This window comes from Microtus oregoni, unplaced genomic scaffold (genome assembly GCF_018167655.1).
Source record: "Microtus oregoni isolate MIOR12 unplaced genomic scaffold, Mior012 000057F_ref0000458, whole genome shotgun sequence".
In the NCBI taxonomy this organism is placed as follows: domain Eukaryota; kingdom Metazoa; phylum Chordata; class Mammalia; order Rodentia; family Cricetidae; genus Microtus; species Microtus oregoni.
The window spans coordinates 12,422,035-12,449,150 of NW_024543833.1; the positions used below are offsets into that span (position 1 = coordinate 12,422,035).

The following is a 27,116-nucleotide window of genomic DNA, read 5'->3' on the forward strand; positions in this document are numbered from 1 at the left end:
ACTTCCTTGAATATTTTATCTCAAAATGGATGTAACAACAGCTTTTACTATCTAATAAGGGACGGTCCCTGTATGAGCACTCAGAATTTTAGTATTGTACCTTTTTTACTGGCTTGTGACCTTATATGATAAAGATCCATTACCTCTATTTTCTGGAGTAGATAATAGGTGGTTTTCATCAAAGCCACCTTCTTACCAATCTTAACCTGTCACTGACAGGTTAGTACATCTTACCATATCTGCCCATGCCTTCCTGTGAGTATGAAGGGTGTGCCCAAGTGTGTATCCCTGCAGTAACATGCCACTAATTTGCACAGTTGTCTTGATATCTTGCATATAAGTTATAACAACCACCCAAGTCAACTACTTCTGTAGTGCCCTGAACCAGAGAATCTTGTCTTTGTGGATTGTTAGTAGGAGTCACTCTGAAGTTTAAAGAAGGAATCAACCATGGGCTTGTAGTAATTAATAGACCATTCCCCCTTGAGGGTTAATCTGCATGTGTTTTCTTCACAACACTTGGGAAGGATTTCTATTCTGTCCCAAACCACTCTCTCTCATATTCCTTGCTCTCAGTAATGAGCACATGGATTCCGAGCACCCATTCTAATCTGTCATCTTAGAAACAGCCCCAATGCGAAAGTTAAGAACCCTTTATTTTAGTAAGCAGTATCTAGCAAGGTTTACATTAAGTCAAGGAAATACATTTTTTTAAGAATTCATACCATGTACTTGCAAGAAATGCTAATGTGGTAAAAACTAATTATATATAATGAACAAGATTTGATTACCAAGGAGTTTAGAGTCAAAAAATAAAATAGATCAGTTTGATATGATTGAGTGTAATAATAATATTACCATGTGATTGCATTAATACCCACATATTTCAATTGTAGTTTTCTGACCCCCTAACACTTGCTATGGCATGTATGTACACTCCCACCACTCACACAAACAAGTAAATATTTTTTAAATATGTAAAGATTGAGAATATGCATGAAAATTTACTTGCATCTTCAAAATCTCAGTGTGCCCTCTGCAGTCTTGAGTGTTTGTTATGATCTTTGGTACTATTTTCATTAGGGTTTCTATTAGTGTGATAAAACAAAATGACCAAAAGCAACTTGGGGAGGAAAGGATTTATTTCACCTTGTAGTTCATAAGTCCATAACTGAAAGAAGCCAGGAGAGAAATCTGGAAGCAAAATCTGATACAGAGGACATGAAGGGCTGATGATGACTTGCTATGATGAGAACCACCTGCCCAAGGGCAGCCCTGTCCACATCAGTCACCAGTTGAAGAAGAAGGAGAAAGAGGAGGAAGATGGGGGAGGAGGAGGGAGAGAAAGAGGAAAGAGAAGAAGAAGAAGAAGAAGAAGAAGAAGAAGAAGAAGAAGAAGAAGAGAAGGAAGGAAGGAAGAAAGAAAGAAAGAAAGAAGAGTAAGGAAGGAAGAGAATCACAGGCTTGCCTTGCCTATAGGCCAATCTAGTGGGGGCATTTTCTCAATTGATGTTTCCCTTTTCCAAAATGTCTCTTCAAGTTGTCATAAAATTAACCATAACAAATGCAGCTAAATTTCTATCATCCATATTTTGTTTCACACTATCTGTGGTTTTTCTCTTTTCATTTTTTTCTCTGAGAATTATTATTTTTTAAATTAATTTTGTCTCAGTTGTTGGTTTGTTATCTAAAGATTCTTCATTATTAGGTGGTTTTCTGTGATGATTTTCTGTTCACTCTTAGCTTAGCCTGCCTTCACACTCAGTGAGAGCAGTGAGATGATGTCATAATGCTTATGCCCTTCCTTGCCTTTTTGTTGTCATTGTCATTTTTGCTTATTTATATTAGAAAGCTACATGGCTACTGTATGTGTCTGAACAGTCAATATTCAAGAGGGTTGTATAATAGGTAAAAAAAAATCTCTGCTGACCCACATGGTCAGCATGGCCCAGCACACCTCCTGTCTCTTGCAACCCCATGGTATTTAGCGTCATTTCCTTATACAGAACTAATTTCTGTAAATTTTTTGTGAGAGTTTGCTTGTGAGTTGTTTTACCTTATTTTCTGTCTGAAGAAGTTTGCTTCAATTTGGGGTGTGTGTGTGTACACATTCGTACATATGCATGTAGGTTGAAGGTAAATGTCAGATGTCTTTCTGAATAACTCCCCACATTACTTTTTGACAGAGTCTCTTGTCAAACCTGGAGCCCATCAGTTCATTATGGTCAGCTGACCAAGAAGCCCCAGAATCCTCTTGCCTCTGCCTCTTCAACACCAGGATTACACACATGCGCTACCATGCTTTATGTAGATGCAGGGTCTAACAGCCAAGGCTGGATTCACACACACACAACCCCAAACCTCCTAGGTGCTGGCATTGAAGTGGATACTGCCATATCCAGGTTTACCTTTTGTCTTCTGAGATATTCTTATTGGCTTTAAACTCACATCTGGGACAGGACTGCAGACTAGGCTTTCCTCTTCCCCAAATTCTCCTGTTCTCATTGACCTGCCTCTACTTCCTGTCTGTTATCCCACCCATACTTCCTGCCTGGCTACTGGCCAATCAGTGTTTATTTAAAATATAATTGACAGAATACAGACCATTGTCCCATACCAATGCATACATCTTGAATACCACACATGCCACCAATAAACACACATTTATGTATTTGTTCTAATGAATTAAAAAACCATTGTACAAAGCTAGGGAAAGCCTCAATATTTCTTTAAGAATATAGTGTTTTCCTAGGAAATGTTGGCCAGCCCCTCCTGGAATTTTGTATTTCTGAGACAGATGACTAGATAGTCTTGACAAAAATCAGAAATCAAATTTGTACCTCACACTGCCTTTGCCCAAGCTGCTAGAGTTAGTTAGAGACTCCATTGTGTCTATACTTCTAATTACACATGTATGACTTTCATGGGATTTAGCAGAAATTCCTTTGGCGTTCTCCTCATTGGTTCCTGCAAATCTCTTAGAACAAATTCATGTAGAGCCATGAACTAAGCAGTGGTTCCAATTAAAAATTTTAATGTCACATAAAATAAAGGTCATCAAAGCTCCCAGTTTCTGGCATCTTTTCTTGCAGCCACACTAAGGATGTGAGCTCATCTTACAATATGAATCGCTGTTGCCTCTTTGTCTCTTTCATGATTTAGAAACTTGCTTTATGGAAAATCTTTCTTGTTAAAAGTGAATTACTGCTTAAGCTCACCCACAATTTGTTTTCTGATCACAGAGACTCAAAGAAAGTTTATTGCCACCTCACAGAACAATAGCTTGCTCTTTGTGGATGAAGTCTAAATGATTTTTTAAAAAGTATTCTTTGGGATTGTTCAAAAATAATTAAAACACTTAAGTTAAAAATATAAAAATCTGCACCCACTTCCTAAAGAGGCTTCTCAAGGAGACGGATTTACGAGCCTTCCTTCCTCTGTCTGGCCCTGGATGTTGGCAGAAGCCAGTGCTTAAAATAGGTGTTAGCCTGTGGTCAGCCCTTGTTTCTATTAATACCTAATAATGTCTAGTGTAGGACCGCCTTCGTACTTTAGATTTCTGCAGATATTTATAAAGCTGTCTCCCCACTATTATTTTACTCTGCCTGAGAACCACTGGGAATGAGGATGCTCAGAAAAGGCCACTGTAGAAAGAAGGCCCAGGCTTACAGCCACTGTCACAGCTAGTCTGTGTGTTCAGTTCCAGTTTAACCACATGTCCTCTGATATCAAACTTGGCCCTCTTTCTATTAGTCCATGGCTGCTTTACTTCCTCTTTGGGGGAGTTAGGAGGTTTAACTCCTTATAAAATGGGACCTTAGCATGCAGTTTCCATGACTAACTTATTTATTAGAAGTAAAGTGTGGCCTGTCTATGTGAGACCTATTTGTTGCTCATCTGTAGAACTTCCCATGGAAAGCCATTTTTCTTATCTCTGGTCGCCTTGGAGAGCCATTATTTGTGTCCCAAACAACTGGATTAAAGAACTTCTTTAAGGCGATTCTACTCACTACAGTCCAAACAACACCTTTGATAGGGAGGAGTTTTACTCAGCAAAATGGCCAGTAGTCAAAACCCAACCACATCCCCTACTATGGCAAAACTCCCAACTAATGTGTTTGATTGAACACGGTATGGTCATGGGAACAAGCTGCCCAAGGAGTACAGTCTCCAAGAGGCTTAGAGTGCCCTAATTAAGATGCAAGGCCCAAAACTCTAGGGGAATTTCCCAGGCCTCTCATGCATGTGGTAAGCACTAACCATGGAGGTCACCTCTCATTCATCCTTGTGGGATCCTGGCTCCTATGGGGTGTTCCGAGGAGCAGTGTTTAACTGTGTGCCATCCCCTGGTCATTACATGGAATTTCCCAGTAAACAGTTTATTCTTCATCGACTAAATACTCATCTCTCTTCGTGATGGGGAGCAGGATCATGGTGTGTTTCAGCGGTCCTTGTCCCTGGGGCTGAAACAGCACAGACTGAAATAAAAGTGTACCCAGAGTTAGGACCCACCCACACGTCTGAGCTCTCCAGGGAAACAGCAGCAGAATCCAGGTGTGGTGGCTGCACACTTGTGATGATCCCAGTCCTGAAGAGGCTGTCAGGCACGGGTAGTGAGGGTTGAGGCCAGCCAGGTAGGCTACATAGCAAGTTCCAGGACAGCCTGGGCTGCGTAGAAAGACCTCATTTCGGCAAGCATAACCAAAATATTTTTAAAAAAATATAAATAAACAAATCTGGAAAACAGGCTAATGGTGGATTTACAAGGAGGTAGAAGCTGGGTGGTGCTCAGAACCCGGGGAGCCCTCCCTGCAGCCTCCTGCCAAAGAAGCTGCCCTGCTGGAAGGGATGCTTGATCTGTTTGCCATTGTGTCTTCAGAGCAGAACCCTGTAGAACATAGTCCCCACCCCTACTCTCTGTCTGTCCTTTCCTCTAGCAAAGGTGCAATCCACTGGTTTTGGTTTTGCTCATTTGTCCTGTAATGATGACATTTGGCTCCTTTCTTCCTGCTTTCAGAGGCATTGGCGTTCTAGTTTGGGCAAAAACGTTGCAACTTACCTTCAGCGTTCTCTGACCAGGAGAAGTTAGCTGAACTGTGCTTTAGCAGACTGATCTTCCCTCCAACAACATTGTATCACAAGCTTGCTACTCTCTGCTTGCTTGTGACCCACTCACCCGCAGAGGTGTTCTGAGACTTCCTTTCATCCACCCCCACCCCCAGAAAGTTAAACCTTTCAAGAATACCGTTGAAAAGAGATCTCAGTCAGTCCATTCTCCAGGACACATTGCTAAGTTGCTAAGCAAGGTCAGCTTTTGTGAGCTCAATGAAGGAACCATGAAGTTTGTTTTGCTTAGAGGGGACTGGTGAGGCTGCAGTCCTGAGCTCTCTGATGCCAGAGCTGCTCTGACGAAAAGACTCCGGGGAAAGGCTCTCATGCTTGAAGGCAGAAGTGGCACTGTGAGTTCTAGAAAATCACTGGGGTGACAGATGCCTTCCTGCAGGCTGAGTCACTGCAGCAGATCATCAGGTCCCTTGCTCTGAAAAGTAAGTGAAATTAGGGATCCTCTGCAATGACTTCCCAAGTTGTTTCCAAAGATCCCGTGACAGTGACCGCACACGGAAGAGAGTCGTCAGCTTAAGTGGATTGCTTCCCATTGTTACCACTGCCAAAGCCTTCCTCATATCTCACAGGAAAACGAGGAGCAGAGAGTCCAAGCCCCTTCGAGGTTCACAAGGGCCGGGCAGGCTGAGCCTGGGGTGCGGCGCTAGGCGTCCTTTCAACTGGGAGTGCTCAGCAGTTCAGGCCAGGCTCCATACACCTGTGGGAGGGGCGTGGCTTGGTTACCAGGCAGCTGCAGTAAGAGCCTTGGCTCTGGAGCAGTGACCCCACTTGTTCTTTTTTGCCTTACCAGACACCAGGCTTTGTCATGATCCCAGTTCAGTCACTTTCTTTTATGTAAGCTAAAAATACCATTTTCCTTTATAAAGAATCAAACGTTAAAATTGAGAACAGCGCCCCCTTCCTTCCTCTTCACTTACTACAAGAGAAACAAACGGGTTTCTTGCCAGCAACAGAATATGATCTGTGAACTTGTGGGTTTGACAAAAAAGAAACATCTTTGATTGTCTGGAGCACATGCTGTCCCCTAGGACAAAACCAGAAACACTACCCCACTAATCTCCTCCCCATTGTACAATCTAGGTTCAACTGACCAGAAATTGGTAAGGACCCAAGCATAAACCCTTTGACCAGGGAAGTAAATGCCGAGTAGTGGTTAGCAGGCAGAGTAGAGCCACGCATCTTGCTGTGGAATCCTGGCTCTCTCGCTTAATACCGTGGGAAACTGGCCAAGTCAATCAGTGGATCCTTGACCTCAGCTCCCACATCTGTAAAGTGGATAGAGTAACACTCCTTATCTTGTAGGCAGGTTTGGATATTAAAATAAAGCTTTGATTGATGCCTGGCACATAGTGTCATGTGACTACTCTTATTTATGGCTGTTTATTTAGTTTGTGGTTCTGAGGATTGAACCCGAGGCCCTCGCATATGCTCAGCAAGTACTTTCAGTAAGAGCTGGCTCCAGGTGTGTAGTGACTTACTAAATAAGATGTAAATAAAGGAAAAAAAGAAAGTTATTTATGATAAAAAAAAGACTCCTTACTTCTTTAGAAGGTTCCTTCGAACAGTGGAAGAATGGGGCCCTTGTCACAGCAGCACCTTCTGAGAGATCAGCACAGCCACTGGCTCTGGGTAATTATTTGCTGGCGCTCTTTGCTATCTCCAGTGGGGATGTTTCTCTCTCTCTCTCTCTCTCTCTCTCTCTCTCTCTCTCTCTCTCTCACACACACACACACACACACACACACACTATTGGTAATGTCTAACACTCATTTCTGACTCTTTGTACAAGACTTACATTGTCAAAAAAAATCATACAGAAATCCTTAGCCTGTTAACAAGTGTTCTCAGCCTTTTACAAATGGAATTTGAAACGGATTTCCTGCCTGACTTAGGGTGGGACTCAGCTCACAAAGCCCCTTTCTCATGCCTCTTGCTGTGGTATGTGTGCCACGAGAGCCACTGGGGCCCAGACCTGCTGTGGTACACACGCCATGAGCCATGAGAGCCAATGGACTCCTAGCGTTTCCCTGGGGCCCAGGCACAGGTCTGGAGCCTGGCCTTTGCCCTGGGTCTGCTCTGTTCCAGGACTCTGATGCAAGGGGTGACAATGTCCACTCTTCCTCTCCCGCGGACTAGAACAATCTTAGCAGCTGCTCACACCATGTCACAACACCCAGTTTCTCCCACAAAAGCACTTTGGTGGATCCCGAATAACGTGGGTGATTTTAATAGGCAGGACTTGTTTGAGATTTTGAAGAGTTACATGACACTGTCTGTCCACTTTAATTACTGAACCTTCATTACAACACATGAAATAAGTCTTTATATAATGTACCTCCGTGGCAGTGGCTCTGCATAAGTCGCAAAAGTGCAATGCAAAGACACAGAAAACAGCTTGTTCCTGTGATAGTGAGACCCTGTAGTATGCAGCACAATGTGTATGTGTGTGTGTGTATTTAAATACACACACACACACAAACGCACATGAACACACAAACATATTAACTTGACAATAGGCAAATAACATTTAGTAGATTGATAAACACATTGCAAAATAAATAAAAAATTATTAATGATCTAGAACATACGTTCATAGGAAGTCATGAAGGAAGCTCTGATAGAGGCATGAAGAAAGTTTAAAAACAGGCAACCGCAAGGAAGTTTTCATAACATGTTTCCAAATTTTTTTCATTTAATTTAAAAGTTCAGTAGATACATAAAAACATAGAAGTTGTACAACTTAGTAGGATATAGCATAATATTTGTACATGTAAATATTATGCAGTATATGAATCAAATTAAAAATATGGACAAATTAAAAAAGTTTGGTTTAATAGCATTGAAGCAAAAGATATTAATGGTCGTGGGTTCAAGTGTTTGGGCTCGTCCCTTGCACACAGATAGTCTCTGCACTGTAATCTATACAGCAGCTTCAGTAAGCACCGTTTGCCTAAAGACCAGTGTGCAGGCAGATACCTTTCCACTGCGACTGGAAGACTACAGTGAGCTAAAAGCTTAGTGTGAGGCTATCCATCTCTTTGAGTGAGCCCAGAGACAAACACCACCTTTTCGGCATCTTCCTGCTAATGCATCTGAATTAAACCATCAGGCAAGGAGGAAGGTGAAGTCCTGTTAATGTTTTTACATGAATGGGCCAGAGGAATGTTTGGCTCTGAGATACCATGCCTGGCTTTGTATTCCCCTATGCTGCTTATTCCACCTTCCCAGGCCGGCCCCACGTGTTCCTCTGCTCTGAGTTATAGCCCAGGAAGACACATGCTGGCCAGGAAGATGGGGAGAAATAACTGCTTAAAAGAAAGTAGTCACAAATCTCTTTAGGTCACCAATAAATAAGGGGGACTTTTGGCTAATACAGGGCTGGATCCAGAAAAATCCGCTGGACTTAAAATGGATTTGTGGAATACATGGTGATGGCTTGAAGGCCTGAGACATACGTGGCTAAATCTTGTGTTCCATTCTTAGGACCTTTATTCATGAACAGCTAACCTTTGCATTTGCTTTATTTATGGCCTGTGAGGATTTGGGATTAAACACACGAAGTAAAACTCGGCCTCCCCCCTCCTTTCAGAGTGGAAGTGAGCAACAATGAGAGGGACTGGGAATCCATGTTCTGGATCAAGTGTGTGTATTCAGAGTTCCTTCCCAAAGACTGCTCAGAACACAGGGAGATGCCTCAGTTTCTTTTTCAAAATCGCTGCCTCTTTGGTAGGCAGGAGGGAAGGATTTCTTTTGTTTTGTGCTACACTAGACTCCTTAGTTGGAATTATTCCAGCAATCTTCAGGTTGAGGGCTCCGGGTTTTTTCCTCTTAGTCCAGTTTCTCCTCTCCCTGTCTGCAGCTGGAAAGCACAGTTACTTGTTTTATCAAAGAATTTGTCCACACTCTCTTAATAACCACAGTTGCTTCCATGGAACATCAGATTGGAAAGTCAGAGGGAGCGCACCATTGTGTGGAACCCTCATTAAGAAAGTACACAACCCTGAAGGTGTTACTCTTCCATCAACTAAATCCATTAATCCCCATTTAAGTTTTTGGGGCTTGGGCAAGTGCTCCCTTCTACACATTTTATGCCCCTAAAAGTGCAGTTTTGTGTCTTTAATGGGACTTGAAACATCCAGAGGGTAAAAGGCAATGAAAAGAGGCCCCTTGTAGTTGATGGCTGTCCAAATGCCTTAGGGCATTAGATGATTCGCGTCTGCCGCACAGCCAGAGAGACAGAAATGCTTACCTCCCGTCTTGCTTCTACTTAATACCCCATGTTTGAAAATGTTCACTCTGTATGTGCAGGCTTTTTAAATGTCCTTTGGAAGCATGCTTTGGTCCTGAAGTGAGTATTGATTGCTTCTCGGCTGCTTCTGATTTAAATCTCAGGGATCCTGCTGTGTGCCAACAGATGAGTCAGACATTCTTGTGTGCGGATGTAATATTCCCAATATTTATCAGTAGAAAGCTTGGTTTTGGAGAAAAGGTTCCTTTGTTGTGAGCTATGTTATGTTGCCTCAGCACTGCTCTGCTGACCTAGGCAAATTCTCCTCAATTCTGGCTATTCTGCGTGCTCCAGTGACCCGGGAGCACCCTCCCCATCCCTGGCTATTCCATATGCTCCAGTGACCCGGGAGCACCCTCCCCATCCCTGGCTATTCCATATACCCCAGTGACCCGGGAGCACCCTCCCCATCCCTGGCTATTCCATATGCTCCAGTGTCCTGGGAGCACCCTCCCCATCCCCTGCTATTCCATATGCTCCAGTGACCCGGGAGCACCCTCCCCACCCCTGGCTATTCCATATGCTCCAGTGTCCTGGGGGCACCCTCCCCATCCCCTGCTATTCCATATGCTCCAGTGACCCGGGAGCACCCTCCCCATCCCTGGCTATTCCATATGCTCCAGTGACCCGGGAGCATCCTCCCCATCCCTGGCTATTCCATATGCTCCAGTGTCCTGGGAGCACCCTCCCCATCCCCTGCTATTCCATATACCCCAGTGACCCAGGAGCACCCTCCCCACCCCTGGCTATTCCATATGCTCCAGTGTCCTGGGGGCACCCTCCCCATCCCCTGCTATTCCATATGCTCCAGCGACCCGGGAGCACCCTCCCCATCCCTGGCTATTCCATATGCTCCAGTGACCCGGGAGCACCCTCCCCATCCCTGGCTATTCCATATACCCCAGTGACCCGGGAGCACCCTCCCCATCCCCCGCTATTCCATATACCCCAGTGACCCTGGAGCACCCTCCCCATCCCTGGCTATTCCATATGCTCCAGTGTCCTGGGAGCACCCTCCCCATCCCCTGCTATTCCATATACCCCAGTGACCCGGGAGCACCCTCCCCATCCCTGGCTATTCCATATACCCCAGTGACCCGGGAGCACCCTCCCCATCCCTGTCTATTCCATATACCCCAGTGACCCGGGAGCACCCTCCCCATCCCTGGTTATTCCGCAGGTAGCTAGTTCTCTGGAAGTCACTCTTCGGTTATTGCTCTCATCGCCCATTTCAAGTTTCTGTGCCTAAGTCAGCATCCCCCATGGATGTTTTTGGGGGCCCACAATATAAGTTTAAAAATAGATATTAGGAAAACCGGTGGCCTCTGAGAAGGTTGGAAGGAGATGTGGTGAGGATCTGGAGAATGCAGCTGCTGTGTCTCCAGAGCAATAGAATCAAAGGAAAAGCATCCTGGAAGTCTGCAGTCTGCCTCTTGTGTGTGTGTGACCCTGTGACCAGTGCAAGGCTTCTCCTTCCTTCTGACTCTTAAGTGAAAAATAGCAACAGATAAATGCTGGCATTCCTTCACACAAATGGGTTGGAAGAGGGTTGTATGGCAAGAAGTGGATTTTTGTCTTTTCTCCCGACTCTATTTCCCTTCCCCTTCTCCTTTTTCCATTTTAATCAATACAGGAGGTCAGTAGATTGTCTTTGAATTCCTCCACTCAACTCTTCCTCCTGCCTCGGCCTCTCCAGTGGCCCAAGTGCACCAGCACAGCCAGCTGGACTAGGTGTCTTCCCCTGTCACTCTGAGTCCCTTCCTAGTTGTGTGCGGTAAAGCCTCTAAGGGGAGGACCCCAGTCCACAGTGTCCCTTTTACCATGTTCCCAGTCATTTTCGAGCCAGCTTTTCAGATCCCTAGGGTGGAAAACTGCTGCCTGCTTCCCTGGTCTTCCTGTTGGCTGTGAAGGTCTGCAGGAACTGCTGGAGAGAGGGGGTAGGGGTGGATGGGTTGCTAAACATGGAGGAAATGACCCAGGAGTCCTCCTTCATCAATGCCTGCTTTCAGTTTGTTCCTACCTCAGTTGTCCTTCTCCCCCCAGTAGAGGACCAGAAGGGCAGAAGGCACAAGTTAGCTGACAGTGGAGTCTGATTTCTGAGGCTTTCACCAAGGTGGCTGCATGCTTTGCCCAGATTTCCTTTAGACTTCATGGGTTGGGACCAGATTTCCAACCTCCTACTTGATGCCATTTCTACTGACTGACTGAGCAGATCTCCTGCAGTTACAGTCATCAAAAATAAGCCATGACAGCACACTCTGACAAAGAGCTGCTTAAGGGAGAAAAGGTGGATTTTAGTTCACAGTTCCAGGTTCTCTGTGGCAGCAAAGGCGACAGAGCTTAAAACAGCTAGCCACATTCACCGTGGGGAGAGAGGGGGCAAGTACACGCATGCTTACTATGGCTCAGCTTGCCTTTTTCCTCTTACACACACCAGACCCAGAACCTCAGAAATGATGTCACCCACAGTGGGTGGGTTTTCTCGCTCCAATTAGTATAATCGAGACAAATCCCTTGACAAGATGGACATGTCCAAAGACCAGCCTGATCTCAACCATCCCTCACAAAGATTCTCTTGTTAAGTTGACAGTTTAAAGTAACCATCAAACCCACTTTAGGGTGCATCATAAGTGGGTAACAACCAGAGAGGCAGTTGGAAGGGCCTGGGGTTTAGGATTCAGGGTTTATCTGTGAGGTTAGGCTAAAAATGTGGATCCCCAGAACCAAAGTGTAAGGACCACAAGCAGCTGCCAGCGTCTGGGATATCCAGCTACAGAGCGGCCAGCCAGGCAGCAGTGCCCCCAGCCCTGAAAGGCAGATGGTCCCATTCCCTGCCTCGGATGAGAAACTGAACTCAAGTGGGAAGCTGGCTAGGAAAGAAGTCCTGATGACTGAAAGTCAGAAACCCATACCTCAAAGACGCCAACCTGTCAACTTGGGGAGTGGGTATGGGCTGAGAATGAATGAAGGACATCAGGGAAGTCAGTGAAGATCATAGTCCATTTCTCATTGAGTCTGAAGAGAGAGAGAAAGGGAAGGGGGGCTATTTACCAACAATAGGAGCTCCCCTTATTGTACAAACTGTAGCATTTTGACTTTTATCGTTACTCCCCCATTGTTCATCTCTTGTATGTGTATAGCTATATATGCATTTGACTATGTATGTAGCCTGATTATTATATAAACCTATGTGTACATGTAGGTATGCATGTAGCCTGATAATTGTACATACCTATGTATACATGTAGCCTCATTATTGTATATACCTATGTATGCACGTGGGTATGCATGCAGTCTGATTATTGTATATACCTATGTATGCATGTGCATATGTATGTAGCCTAATTATTGTGATGAAATCTTCCCTAGGAAAATTTCTGTGTTCCCATGAATTATATGATACAATATTGTTGTGGCTACCCTCTTAACCAATCCCTCCCATCCCTACGTCTCTCTCCTCTTTCCCCCATGTCTTAGTACCACACCCCTGCCCTCTATTCCTATGACCTCAGCTTGTTTAGATTCCACATATGAATGAGATCATTAGGAATTTGCCTTCCTGTGCCTTGATTTATTTCACTTAGCAATAATCTCCATATTTATTCATGGCGAATGATGTTTTCTTCTTTGTGTGGCTGCTTAGCATTCTGTTGTGCAAACACAGCAGATGTCCCTTGTGCCATGCACCACGCCCCCGTGTCTGCGCTCTGTGCGCTGGCACCCAGTTCGTGAGCTTCGGGCAAGGGGACTGGACGGTAAAATACACAGACACACACAGACAGAGAGACAGTGACATGGGTCATCCTTGAATTCCCCAAGAATGCCCCCTTTATTGTATTCAGGGGCAGATTATATAGAGATAGCCACGCCCCAGGCAAACCCACCAGAAACTACTCTCCTGCCATCAGGAACTCCTGAAGGTCTCATGTTCAGAGCAGCTGTAGGCACTCAGATCAGGGGATTACAAGAAATTCAGGATCTGGGGTCTCACTGCCCCCAACACCTTGTCCATCATTGGACACCTCTGTTGATTCAGCAAAGTATCACTGTCCATGATTGTCCTTAACTTTTCACTCAGTGGTAATGCCCAACTCCTAACAGCAAAGCTAATGATGATAATTATAGAATTAAGCATTGAGAAATGGTCAATTTTCTGAGGACTAAAACAACCTTGGAATCACATTGTTTAGATGTGTGATGGACAATAATATAAGATTTTTCCAAATACGTCTGTTTTTTGTAAGTGAACACTATGTGACACATGCAATATGGAATTTGTGCTTCATGTAAAGAAAGTCACAGCCATACGAGATAAATGTCATACTGTGAAAGATGTCTGAAGGAATGTTAAGGACGACACCCTTACCTGATCAAAAACGAAGCCTGTCTCCACTGAAACTCAGCTCCACAAGAGTGGACAAATAAGAAAACCAAAGATACTTTTGTCACATTTTCTGTTCCTCACAAATGGATGTAAGTGTGCGTGGATTGAGCAGATACACTTGTTCTCTCAAGCGCATCAGCCAACCTTACCGCCGCTTGCTTCCTCAGTGTCCCCTCTGTTGGCTTACACAGAAAACCAACCGAACACAGTTTCTTCCAGTTTCTGCAGAAATGACAAGATGGCCAAGATTTGGTTTATATTCTCATGCGAATGACAACCTCATGAACATCAGCCTGAGCTCCTTTGTAAGCTTGGTGAGCTCTTTATGAAGAAATTGCTTTTAAATGAATGATATGTTCATTGGTTTGACCTTCTGAGACTTTATATGCATTTTCCGTAAGACATCTTTGGAGAGTTTTGGCAAACACATGCTATTAGAAAAAGTTCATGACACAATGGGGATTAAGTGAAGCCACCAAGCAGAGTAATATGCTAAAATAAAAATAAATTATGACAGAACTTACTTAAATACAGGCCTTAATAAATGACTTTACTTAGTGTTTGTAGGCATGTGTGTGTGAATGCGCATGTGTGTTGTATGTTACAATGTGGAATTGAGAGAGGAAATTGGACTATAGTTATCTTGAAAAATTAGTGTCCTAAGGTTATGAATCACTAATCATATTGCAGTTTTATTCATTTAAAATACTAGCTGGGGGTTAAAAAGATGGCTCAACAATTAAGAGCTCTTGATGCTCTTACAGAAATCCAGGGTTTGGTTCCCATCACCCATGCAACATCTTACAACTATCTGTAACCCCATTTGCAAGGGATCTGGCTCCTTCTTCCAGCCTGTACAGGCACCAGGTACATATGCAATACACTACATGCAGCAGACAAAACATTTATACATGGAGAATAAAAATTAGCAGGTCTTTAAAAATTACTAGCTGAGGGTACTGGAGAGATTGCTCAGCTGTTAAAAAAAAAGCCTGCTGTTATTTCACAGGACTTTAGTCTAGTTCCAGGGCTCATGTTGGGCAGCTCACAACCACATATAACTTCAGCTCCAGGGGATTTGATATTCCTTCCTGGCTTCCACGGGTTCAAAGACACACATGGAACACACTCACACAGGGCACACACATACACGTAAATAAAAACAAACTTTTAAAAAACATTATCCAAGAACCTTGTATTAGTGGCTTTGACATGCCTACATTTCTGAAAGAAAGAACATCTACAAGAAGAACAGTCAGGGGAACGTGATAGCTCACACTTTCTAGTGTTCTCACCTATTAAATTCTTTGCCCATCTGGTTTTATTTCATTAAATTTTTACCGCGAGTCGTCTCATGGAGTTCACATAAGAGCAAGCACGTGGGAGTCTCCTGCAGGCACCTCAGAATTCCAGGCCTGCTTGAGAACTCATACACCGTATGGTCAGTGCGGTAAAAGCCTGGAGTCAGTTTTCTGAGCGTGTGTAATACTTGGGAGACTTATCAAACTCCATGCACCTGGCTTTGAAATGAGTGGAACAACAGTTCCTGGAAATGTCTTCTGAAGTCGGCCTCTGAGACGGGCAGAAGGCAAAGCTACAGGTGGGTAGCAGCAGCTGCTGGGTGTTTGGTTTTTTAGGGTAACTTTTAGAGTGTTCTGTGGAGCCAGTGCAGGGTATCTCAGCATGCTAAGTTGGAACAATAAAAATATGCTTAGAGCTTTTCTATGTCATCTAAAGTATGATTTTCTTTGCTTCATTTTCGTTCTCTGTGTATCATGATTCTATGTGAAGAGGCATCAGCGTGTAGATTTTGCATAACCATATTTATTCAAATGTGCAATCCACCAGAGGCATTTTCATGTTCCTTACACAGATCATTGTTCTGTATGCTCGGTCTCAACTCCATGCCTATCATTTGCTACATTTATGGTATTGTAATGGAGTACACGTTACCATGATCCTCTTCCCTCTGTCCCTTCTGAGAGTCCTTACTTGTCCATGTCAAGTCTGATCACTCTCTGCTGATGAGAAAATGGGACTTCCCTTCATCTCTGGCTCTTCAATCTCTGCTCAGCCTTCTTCTCCATCCCCTTTCATCAACGAAGGTACACACGCGTCACATCTGAAGGCCTATATTGACCGTTATTCCTGCTCATATTTCAGCGGTCCCACCAACTCCTTGCTTCTTCTGTCACCTCTCTACACCTTCATGGAACCTGACTTTAAAAGTAGAAATCTGTCCTTGTTTCCTCCCCCAACTTTGCTCCGCTCTGAAAACTATCCCTTCACACAATGCTCTCCATCATTCCTATGAAACTTATTTCATCTCCTTAGGATGGAACCCGGAGAGTCGGGTGCTCCCCCAGCAGATGCTTTGCCAAGGAGTAGCTTCCAGTCCTCTCCCTAAACTTCTTTGAGTTACTTGTCTCCCCCAGAAGGGCCCCAAAGACACAAACACCTCTCCCTAAACTTGGCCTCTCATTCCTAAAAACCTCTTCCCTTCTCATTCTTGCGCCCCCCTTTTAAAAACTGACTTTCCTCTCTGTCCTTGCTTTCTAAATGTTGTGGATTTTCTCCAGATTCTATTTTTGACCATCTTGTGATAAAAGAAATGTAAACATTCTCGCTGAAGCAGATGCATAAAGAGTAGAAAGCCCCAAGTCATGGGAACGTCATGGGCTTGAATGGGTTGTGACAACCTGTCAACTATAATTTTACTAATCACATAAAGATTTTAAGTCTCAGTTTTCCCACTGCTCTGTGTCAACATACAAACGTAAATTACATACTGGCCCCTGCACTGAAACTGTGTGTTTAGACTCTTGTTCTTGATGCTCATTTAGGCTGTTTCCATTGTTCATGTTGGGGATCTGCCAGGAATTGTCAGTCCATAGCCATGCCTATAAATTCTTTTACTGGCCAGCCCACTAGTTCTCAAAAGATACAATCCCATGGGCGTCCCCATACCCATCAACCCCTGCTCAGACTCCGCTCCTACTGCCTAACTCTTTCTGGGTGTGTGATTGGGTGTGAAAAGGCGGTGAAGAGAGGAGGTCAAGGAAGAAAGGGTGATGATGATGATATTGATGGGAAACACATAAGAAGGTCATTAGTCAGCTCCTTACAGAAAAGTAACTGTTTCTAAATGAGAGGAAGACCACGGGGAAAGGGAAGAAATATGTTTGTACATTCTTTAGGGGCTGGGGGTTTGCTTGGTTTCTGTAGAAGACGTATAATAGAATTTGAGCTATGTAGTTCAGAAAAATCGATGTGCTGGCAGTTATTTTGTGATTCTTGAAAATACATACTCCCCCATCCTCTCTCTCCCTCCCCCTCTCTCTCCCTCTCCTCCCCTCTCTGTGTCTTTTCCATATGTCTATAACTATTTCAATGGGAAAACTTTCATATTGCCAGTTGAATTATATTTTAAACCAGAAATCAAAAACTGTTTTTAATCCATTATTTAATGAGGGGTTTTGTATCTCATTGTAAGACACTTTGAATGCCGCTATTGGTCAAATGGAAGAAAAATCTACTTTTCTCTTACAATTCCATATTCTATTCATGGTTAAATCTTGGCCTTTTTAAAAAAAAACAACTAAGTTTAAAATTCTTTTCCTTTTAAGAGTTAGAAACATGATGTGAATGAAGCCCCTGACCGAGACTGTGTGGATAATTTCCCGATACCTGAGCTTTTTCTCACCCAGTTCTGTGCCAGGTGGTGTGTCTGCCTGTTTGAGAGCTCAGGTGGTATATGAAAATATTCCTGTTTTATAGGAGTAAGCTTGCAAAACCCATCACTTGTGGATGATTGCTCCTTTTCTGCTAGTTATTTCAAAAAGGGCAGAAACAGACTTATGTTCAAATTGTTTCAGTGTCTGAGACACACTTGGTATAAACCCATTCAACCAGCAGAAAGAGATGCTTCCTTTGTCTGACACTGTTGTTTTCTGTTACATCTTGAGACTCTAAGGAAAACAGTTACTTTTTTCTATAGTTTGAGTATGAAATTGGTTGAAAGAATGGCAGCTAAAAAGAATCAGAGAGGAGACATAGTAATGAAGGGAGCTCCCATAGTGGTGCAAAGATGGAGAATTTTGCTTTTCTGCTAGTAGCATTTGTGAAAAAATAAAAGTGCATTGAAATCCTCTGATCATCATGTCTAAGGGGGTCTTGTCTGAGGAAAGAAAGACATGCAGAAACAGAGTGGTCACTAGAGTGCCCATGCCTCTCTGCAAATAATGTTCTCCAGCTTCAAATTGATACCACAGAAAAAACAAAAAAGATGCTCACTCTGCTTCCATCTTGTATGGACCACATGCCTGTATTTGACCTTTTACTGACATTTATTTATGTGCTTGAAACCTTGTTGTATATTTTGAATACTTAACAAAATCAAGGAAATGCACAGGGATGATGAGAGATGGCTGCAACTTTGCTCCGTTTCTGTGGGAGACAGATAAAGAATACTAGAATTCGAGCTACGTAGTTCAGTAAAATTGACTTGCTGAAAACTTCTATGCTTCTAGCATTAATGATCAGATCCAGAGCCAGGGGGCAGGGCAAAAGATTGAATGCCATGCTATAGCTAGATCAAGTGGGAAAGAGAGAGAAGAAGGAGAATGAAGAGGAAGCTGCTGCCGCAGCTGAGTACCACACACTGGGTAACAGCTTCTTCTGCCGGAGCGTGGGCAGTTCAGAGACATGGGGCAGCCTCTGTTGGGAGCTTTCTGCTGCATCATAGCACCGTGAAGCTCATCACACTGTGAGATGGAATGCGGTGGCAGCTCAAGTCTCTCTTTTTCCATCACCACTACTGACGTTAGGGGACCTCACTCACACAACTTTATTAATCTTCATAACCTCAAGACACAAATACTGGGGTTAACTAGAAACACGAGGATTCGAAGATATGTACCCATGCTGTCAAAGAAGGCAAGACCTGAATACAGTGCCTAAAGTTTGGCAAAGCAGAGTGAAGTTAACATTAATCTGAACCTCGGTTTTCTCACCTGAGGTAGGATAGAATAATAGTAATATCTTCACTGAATATTCAAGGGGATTTGCTTAGCTAATGCATGTAAGTCTCGCACCTTGTAAGGGTCTAATGATGTGAACTGTTTCATTGTTAACATTCAGGCAAATACTGGGGAGGAGGATGCAGGCACTTTTAAGAATTTTTACCCATTTTAAAGAATGTTTCACATGGGAAATCAACATAACAATTAAAGGCCTAATAAAATGACTCGCTAACCACATTCGTCTATACTCAAAGATTAGTGGCTTGCTCAGCCATCATCAGAGAAGCTTCCTCCTGCAGCAGATGGGAACAAATAGAGAGACCCACAGCCAGGCAAGATGCAGAGAGTGAGAGACCTTGGAACACTCAACCTAAGTGTGTTTGTCTCCATCAAATCCCTCCCCTCAGGGCTCAGGGAACCCAGTGGAAGAGAAGACATAAGGGCCAGAGGGTATGGAGGATGCTAAGGAAGCAAGACCTTCTAAAGACAGCAGGACCAATAAGCATGCGAACCCACAGAGACTATGGCAGCATGCACAGGGCCTGCAGGGGTCTGAGCCAGATGGGGGTCCAGTGCCGAGAGAGGAAGCAGACACCAGCCCCCATCCCTAGACCAGAAGTTATCTTCAATTGGCAACTACTCAAGAAAGGAAATATACTGTGTGAAAACAATCTATTAAAAATAAAATCTCACCAATAAGGGGCCAGTAAAATGGCTCAGCAGACAAAAGCAACTGCCACAAGGCCTGATGACCGTAGTTTGATCCCTAGCATTCATGTGTTTGGAGGAGAAAACCAACTCCACAAGTTGCCCGCTGACCTCTACATGTGCACTGTGACATGGCACACATACACACAGACACACACAAATAAATCAATCTAAGTTTTAAAAAGCTAATAAGCAGACAGAGCGGTGGGATGAGACTCGAGGGGCAGAACATTGTTCGTACGTAAGGAGTGATTGCTGACGTTCCTTCTGGGAGACAGCATGGCTGTCTTCTTTAGGACTCCCCTCCTGAGAGTCAGCGGAGAGGCCCTATGGAGTATTGTCACCCAGGAATACCCAGCTCAGACACTGGGCCTCGCTCCTCAAGTGAATGTCCTTGGACTCCAGCGGGACTCCATCCACGCTCTACTGCCCTCTGCTCTAGATTACAGTTCTGTTGAGCAGGATGTTGGCGCACTAACATGGGCAGCTTTTAAAAGTGAAGAATCATACATCATGGCTTGTAATTACACCATTCGGATTGAAAAGAAAAAAAAAACTTAAAAATGTCATCCCTTTCTGTATGCTAGGAGTTTCTTTGTGCTGCCTGCCTTCTGCTGGAAAATACAGCCTGATTTAGACTCCTCTGTAGGTTACAGTGGTCCCTCTTGCCTCTGGGGATATGTTCTGAGACTCCCAGTGAATGCTAAAATGAAAATAGCACAAAGCCTCACAGATTGTGTGCTTTCTCTTATATACACACTTATGATAAAGTGTTGCTTCTTCCCGAGACTCGGGAAGGTTAATGACAATAGCAGCTCATAAAATAGAATAATTATGGCAATCTACTGTAATGAAAGTCATTTAAAACTTGTGAGCCGTTTACTTCTGGAATTTTCCATTTAATATTTCAGACCACAGATGACTGTGGGTTACTGGTACTACAGCATGGAAAACCACAGGTGAGGGACCCCTGTAAATCTCATTTGGAAAGGGTTCAACTGAAGAAGTTGGCCATGTGCTTTTGTTTTCTCTGCTGTTTTTGACATGCGGGGCTGCCCTGGCAAAGGCAAATGCTATCAGCTTACTGCCATGGACCATGGCTGATGGCTTTAAAAGAATTCCTCAGAAGCTGCATAATGAGCTGCCGAAAATATCCTCTGTGCCAAAGGATCTGGGTCTGTCTGGTCCATTTATTGAGAATTTCTTGTTTTATCCCGACTAAATGCTCACCAAGGACATAAAAACCCAAACCTCTAATGTATAGGGGGCCTAAGGGCAGAAACCAAATTTGAATGTATCCAGACCCGTTTTTCACACACGCGGCTGGTGAGCAAGTGCAAACAGCAAAAGTCGACGAGCCTGAGATGTGAAGACAGCAAGATCCTGCAGACCAGGTGGAAGGCATTCTCTGTCTCCGCATGGACCAGTGACTTGGCCACATTTATTTCAAAGAGTACTGACAGCCTGAGCCAAAAACTAGGATTTTTTGTCTTGCTTGTTTGATTAAATTTATATTTTTTCAGAAATCATGTAGGCCCTATAAGTGAAAGTTAATCATTTCATTTACATTTTAATTTTACCTTGACAATAAGTGAAATCAGTTAGAGAAAAGGTTTTCTTAGAACTAAAAGAAGGGGAAAAAAATCTGCGAATACATTGGGAAGGTCAGGAAAAATGATAGAAATGGATGAGAATTGAAGTATGTTGGTTCCCAGTGGAAGCAGAAGTCAGGAAGAATAGCATCAAGCCCCTCTCAGCATCACCTCGCTGCTCCCCACGCTTGCTCTGCTCCTGACCGTCAGCTTCACCCTCTGACAGGAGGCGTCATTCCCACCTCATAATGTGGTCCAGGTGGTGGCCAGCACAAGCAACTGGCTTCTACCCACGGGTGTTTATTCACTGCTGTCTGATCTGGTAAGACTTCTAGAGTAGATCATTCACCTCAAAGAATTCTTGAGATAAGGATTCTCCATCATCTTGCATAGCATTCACAGAAAGGAAGATCTTTATATGCAGGCCGTTTCTCTGGGCTTGGGGCCAAGGGACATTCCTGGCCTGGTTAGATCTCAGTTGCACTCACAAAGCCAATTGGAATTCGGCTGGATCCCAGTGACGTCATTTCGGAAAATACCTCTGAATTTGGTTTAAATCAACATGCCGTTCATCTCTGAAATCCAGTCTTTCAAATTATCTAAAACACTGCACCATGATCAGTTAACACAGGCCCAGCCTCCTGGTGAAGTACAGCTTATGGTCCCTCAAGACTAATTCAGCCTCTCTTGAGATTAGTCCAGACAACCCTGGGGTTTCTTGGTCCCATGTGAGCTCCTGTCCTTCCTCCAGGAAGCCGACCTGCCTCTGGATATCTCTGTGGCAGTTTGGAGATAAAGCATTTGGAGCAGAATTCTCAAGATTTCTGTACCAGCCCAGTTTCCTCAGACTTTTGTGAGCATCTTCTTAGCAGCCTCTGGAGACTACAGGTTGAACTCGCCACTCCTGCTTGCAGAATAAGGCACCAGAACATAGTGGGATGTGATCTGTCGTGGCTATCAGCTGCTGCAAACACAGTTTACACACCAAATGTCAGATGGGGGACAAAGGCACCAGTACAAAGCGGGACATGATCTGTCATGGCTATCAGCTGCTGCAAACACAATTTACACACCAAATGTCAGATAGGGAACAATTTGCCATAGTGACTAAAATATAAATATAAAAATGCCATGAGTTACCACCAACCCTTAACTTCAGCACATGCACAGTATCTGTCGGGATAGTGTTTAACAAAAGCCAGCACTTCTGTGGGGCGTGGGGCTCCCATCTCTGGTCCTCATGTTTGCACCGCAAATATTTTAATGATTTATCCATCTTCCCAGCCCTCATTACATTATTTTTAATGAGAATAGGACTCACATTTTTTCTCAACTAGACATACTGCGATGTCTGGAGTGTGGTTGCTTGCCAACTTCCATTTGATGTGATTCCATTTGTCTGATTTTGCTTTTGTAACATTTGTGGCATCTGGAAAACTTACCTCCTGGAAGAAGAGTAAAATGGTGTTACTAGAAGCTAGAAAAGGTGTGTGTGGCGGGGAGTGGTCAAATACAAAATTACAGTTTGATGGAAGAGAAAAACTCTGATGTTGTATTGCACAGTATTTAACTCAACCAAATAAGAAATTACTGTATTTTTCAAAATAGCCATGAGTGAGGATTTTGAATGTTTGCATTGCAAAGGGATGATGAATCTTTGATGCGATGAATCTAATTATCTTTGGATCACTGCATTATTAATTAAGCATGAAATGAAAAAAAAAACAAACAAGAATGTGCAAAGGCCATCTGCAGACTGGATGTGGGAGTGATGGCTTTGAGGGAAGATGTCTTTTCACAAGCATGTGAGGTAGCAGAGGGAAGCTGAGTCGGTGAGTGTGCTGATCATGGTCTCTTTACCTTTCAGGCTCAACGTGGGAAAAGACCTTCCGGCAGATTGGCTTTGAAAGGTAAGCCGGGATTAGCACAGCCCACATTTAGCCACCACTGTCTCATTTTTTTCTAAGTGGTTTCTCCATTGTGAATCAATAGCCTTGCCATCATTTCTTTGAATTTGTGACCATGGACATGATGTCACTTTATGTATCAAAGCCTCACTGTCTTTGTAAAGTTAGAGCTTTGGTTCATAGAATCTTTGCTTGGTAATCGTCACACCTGAGAATGGAGACACAAAGATCAGTAACTCAAGGCCTGCCTCAGCTGTATGGGCAGTCGGAGGCCAGTCTGGATTGTGTGAGAACTTGTCTCAAAAAAAAAAATCAAAATGTAAAATACAAATAAGATAATAAGTTTCCCACCTCTACACAGAGGAGAAGTAAAGAAGAAAGTGAGCTTTGATTTGAGAATGCTTAGACCACAAAATAGTCAGAAAGATGAGCTAAGTAATTAAAGAACTGTAGCAAGTAGAGTTGACCTTGTCTTGTTTTCATCATCTTGTTTTAATACAAATAAATATATTTATATTGATTATCCTCAATTTTTTAAACAGCTACATCTTACCAGCTCTAAGATAATGCTAGGACTGTATCAATTATTCCTATTTATTTCCACACTGGTATCTCCCCACAAGCAAGAGATGACTCCCAGTAGCATCAGGAAGGCGACGATAGCTGTGTCTGGTTAGTGCTGCTCCTCTGAGCTATCTGTCTTTGAACTGAAGGGGGCAGATATAGCAAATGACTTTCTCCCAGAGGCATGTGGCATCCCACGTAGAACCTTCAATCTGACTACAACTGGAGGCCCAGCAGATGAGGCTATTGCCTGGGTTTTCCCACCTTAGTTAAGCCAGTTAAGATAATTGCTCATGGGCTAGGTCAGAGATGATTCTCCAGACAAGCATGGGTTCCATCAGATTGGCAAGTAATACTATCACACACACACACACACACACACACACACACACACACATTAAAAAACAAAACCTGACTGTGAGTAGCCTTACATACATTTACTTTTTGCCAAATATCTTGAGGATAGACTCATAAGTGCAATGAGGGAGTGAATCCACATGGAATGCTGGTAATTGTACCAGATTCTCACCTGTAAGCCAGTGGTGTTACCCCGTCAGCCAAATACATAGGTTTCCTTACATCAGAGTAAGTTATCATCCTGAGGCGTATACCATCAAATTGTATCTCAGTGTCCTTTCAATAGCACTTACCTTGGACCAGTTTTCCATAAAGAACAAGTTGAGAGTCTTCATTGTCACCTGAGCAAAATATTTTGTGGGAGAGCTTCCCCCTAAGATGCTTCCACATGACCTCACAAGTAAAGAAAAAGCTTGATCCCTGGACTACAGGACCCCAACTCTTATTCAAGTAATGGATGGTTCCATAACAACAGGTACCGTGCACCAAACATTGGCCAAATCATTTCTAGTTCATAAAAGAGGATTTGGCAAAGTTATACTGTAATGGGACAGATAGCACACCTCTTAGGGTCTTGTGACCCAAGATTAAAATTTCTGTTCCAGTTTCTTAATGTTGCTGTTGGACCAGATTGCAGCTAGAGATAGTGGGTTTGGCTATATCCCAAGAAAGTTTTATTTGCAGAAATAGGCATCTGGCAGGTTTGGATGATAACCATCACTTATGGACTCCCTCTATGGACTATGACCTCACAGGTAACAAAGATTCAAATAAACTCTGCATGTGTCTCCATCCAGGCACAGACCTCATGTTAACCTGTGTTAATCACTGGGGTTCTTGGTTCCCAACACCAGGATACAAATTCTATTGTATCACATAGAATTTGGGGGTTATAGGTCTCATTTGTTTTCTGTTTTATTTTTCCTATCCCCATGCCTCTAGAGATATAACCCTGTGCTGCAAGTCTTGCTGACTCTTCTCATTTTATTACTATGTTGAATAAAACCAGATGGTATAATATCTATACTCCAGTGCCTCCCTAAATCTACATGCTTCTGAATAAAAGCACTGTTACTATTAGGACACATAACAAGTGGCATGTTTATTTTTGAATTGTAGTTTCATCCATCACTTTTAGTGCCTATGTTGCAGATCTACTGAAATATTTTTGGTGATTATTCAGGTTTTCAAATGTTGTCATAAAATGCTACTATATTTTCTCATTTAGGGGAAGGGAGTATTCTGCATATCACATCACATCTTAAAATGAAACAGATGTAAGTCTCTGGAGCTATTGTGCTTGTATAGGTGTGAAGCTGGCCAGCAGGACTGAAAAATACAACTTTCGTCTTGTCTCTCAAGGTCAACCTGATGTTTGCCTTAATGAAAATTCAGATTTCACCTTAAATAAAGCTTCATATTCTTTGCAATAGTGTTAAGAGTTGTTGGCCTCTTCGTAGCTAAGTCATTATGTGAAGTTTGTTCCTCCATATGTTGGGCAATAGATTATTTTTAAATGAGCACACCTAAAAGGAAGAAGTCATTTGTTAGATGAAGCCTCAAAGCTTCTCCAAGAAGAAGGTAGAGACTCGGTGTGTTGCTGGTGTGTGGCCGCAAGGAAAACCTATGGGGTTTCTCTGCCTGCCGTCCACATGCAGTTCTTAGTGGGACCATTCAGATATTTCCTTTCTATATACCTTGTGACAGTACACATGATATATCAAAATAAATGTATACCAGGATAGAAAAATGGTATTTTTCATGGGAATAGGAAATTTAAATATTGATTGGGCCTCCAGTGATCCTAAGACTCACTACTGTGAAGCCTTAGGAATGGTAACAACACTATAGCCCTGGAAGAAAATGTCTTTTGCTTTTTCAGAGCTGACTATTGGCCTACACATAAGAAATAACACAAGGCTTGAGACTTTCTTTAATATATTTGAGAGAGAGAGAGGTTTCTCTCTCACCAACCACTTAACCACTATAAAATTTAATATTAATTACAAACTGGCCTTTTAGCTCGGGCTTATTTTTAACTAGCTCTTACAACTTAAATTAATCCATTTCTGTTATTTTATATTTTACCAAGAGGCTCGTGACTTGTTACCTCACATATTGCTTCCCTGGCAGCTGCTGGTGTCTCTGACTCCACCTTCTTTCTCCCTGCATTCAGTTTGGCTTTCCTACCTAGAAATATTCTGCCCTGCCATGGGCCAAAGCAGCTTCTTTATTAACCAATGGTAATAAAACATATTCACAGCATACAGAGGGGAATCCCACATTATCTCCTCTTGTCTGTCTAATTAAAAAGGAAGATTTGAACTTTGACATAGTAAAATTAATTATAACAAAATGCTTATCAAACAAGAATTACAGTTATAGTATTTACTCCATTTATATTTGGCAAAATTAAAGAAAATATTCTATAATCTGTTTTATCATTGTGATTCTAAAGTTTCATAACTAAAGAAAGGTATAACTATCTAGTCTTCAACTCCACCAAAGACCTTATAAGGATATAATATAACCTAAGAAACCAGAAAGTACATTGTAAGTAACTTCCAAAACTCTAGAAGTGACAGATAGCTGGCTGCCTGGACAGTCACCCAAAGTTTTCCTGTAATGTTGGGGCATCCATATTCAGCCTATAAGCCTAGAGTTTCTGGCATATTTCTCAGTGAAGTAGGAAATTTGAAACTATCCCATTTTTATTGGTAGTTTGTCAGTCATTTTCTTCTGTGTTCTGCAGAATATTCGACAGACTCTTTTATGAAGCAGGAACCCTGAAGGACTGTCCCATCTTGTTTTTGCAAATTTAGCAGTCACTCTTGTATTGGTCCTGCATGCCCAGTTTATGCAGCATATTGTCAATCAGTCCAAGAAAGAGCAGTTTATTGCCCAAGTGGCTAGCCTTAGCACATTGAAAACAAATGCCCTTTCTGCCCTTGAAGTAATTGATGCTGCCAGGAGCAGATGTGTCTCATTGTCAAGAAAAGTCAAAGTTCTTAAAACATTTTAATGCCACATTCTACAGGTCTTTGAAGTGTTTGAAGATCCATCTGAAGTATATCTGCATATCTATAAAACCTAACTAACATGACTATAAGTTTGACTATAATAGACGACTATTAATTTGTATTTCTTAACTATACATTGCAATTTTAAATT

At 42.9% G+C, this 27,116-nt stretch overlaps 1 protein-coding gene across 3 annotated transcripts in view; it reads left to right on the plus strand.

Annotated features, from left to right (window-relative positions):
• The window catches only part of LOC121438803 (piezo-type mechanosensitive ion channel component 2), a 349,253-nt gene that overhangs the window by 162,496 nt on the left and 159,641 nt on the right, over positions 1-27,116 (plus strand). For all 3 annotated transcript variants that reach the window (XM_041639240.1, XM_041639241.1, XM_041639243.1), the window contains exon 4: positions 22,985-23,027. In XM_041639240.1, coding sequence (XP_041495174.1) covers positions 22,985-23,027 — 43 coding nt within the window. The remainder of the gene's footprint in view (positions 1-22,984; positions 23,028-27,116) is intronic.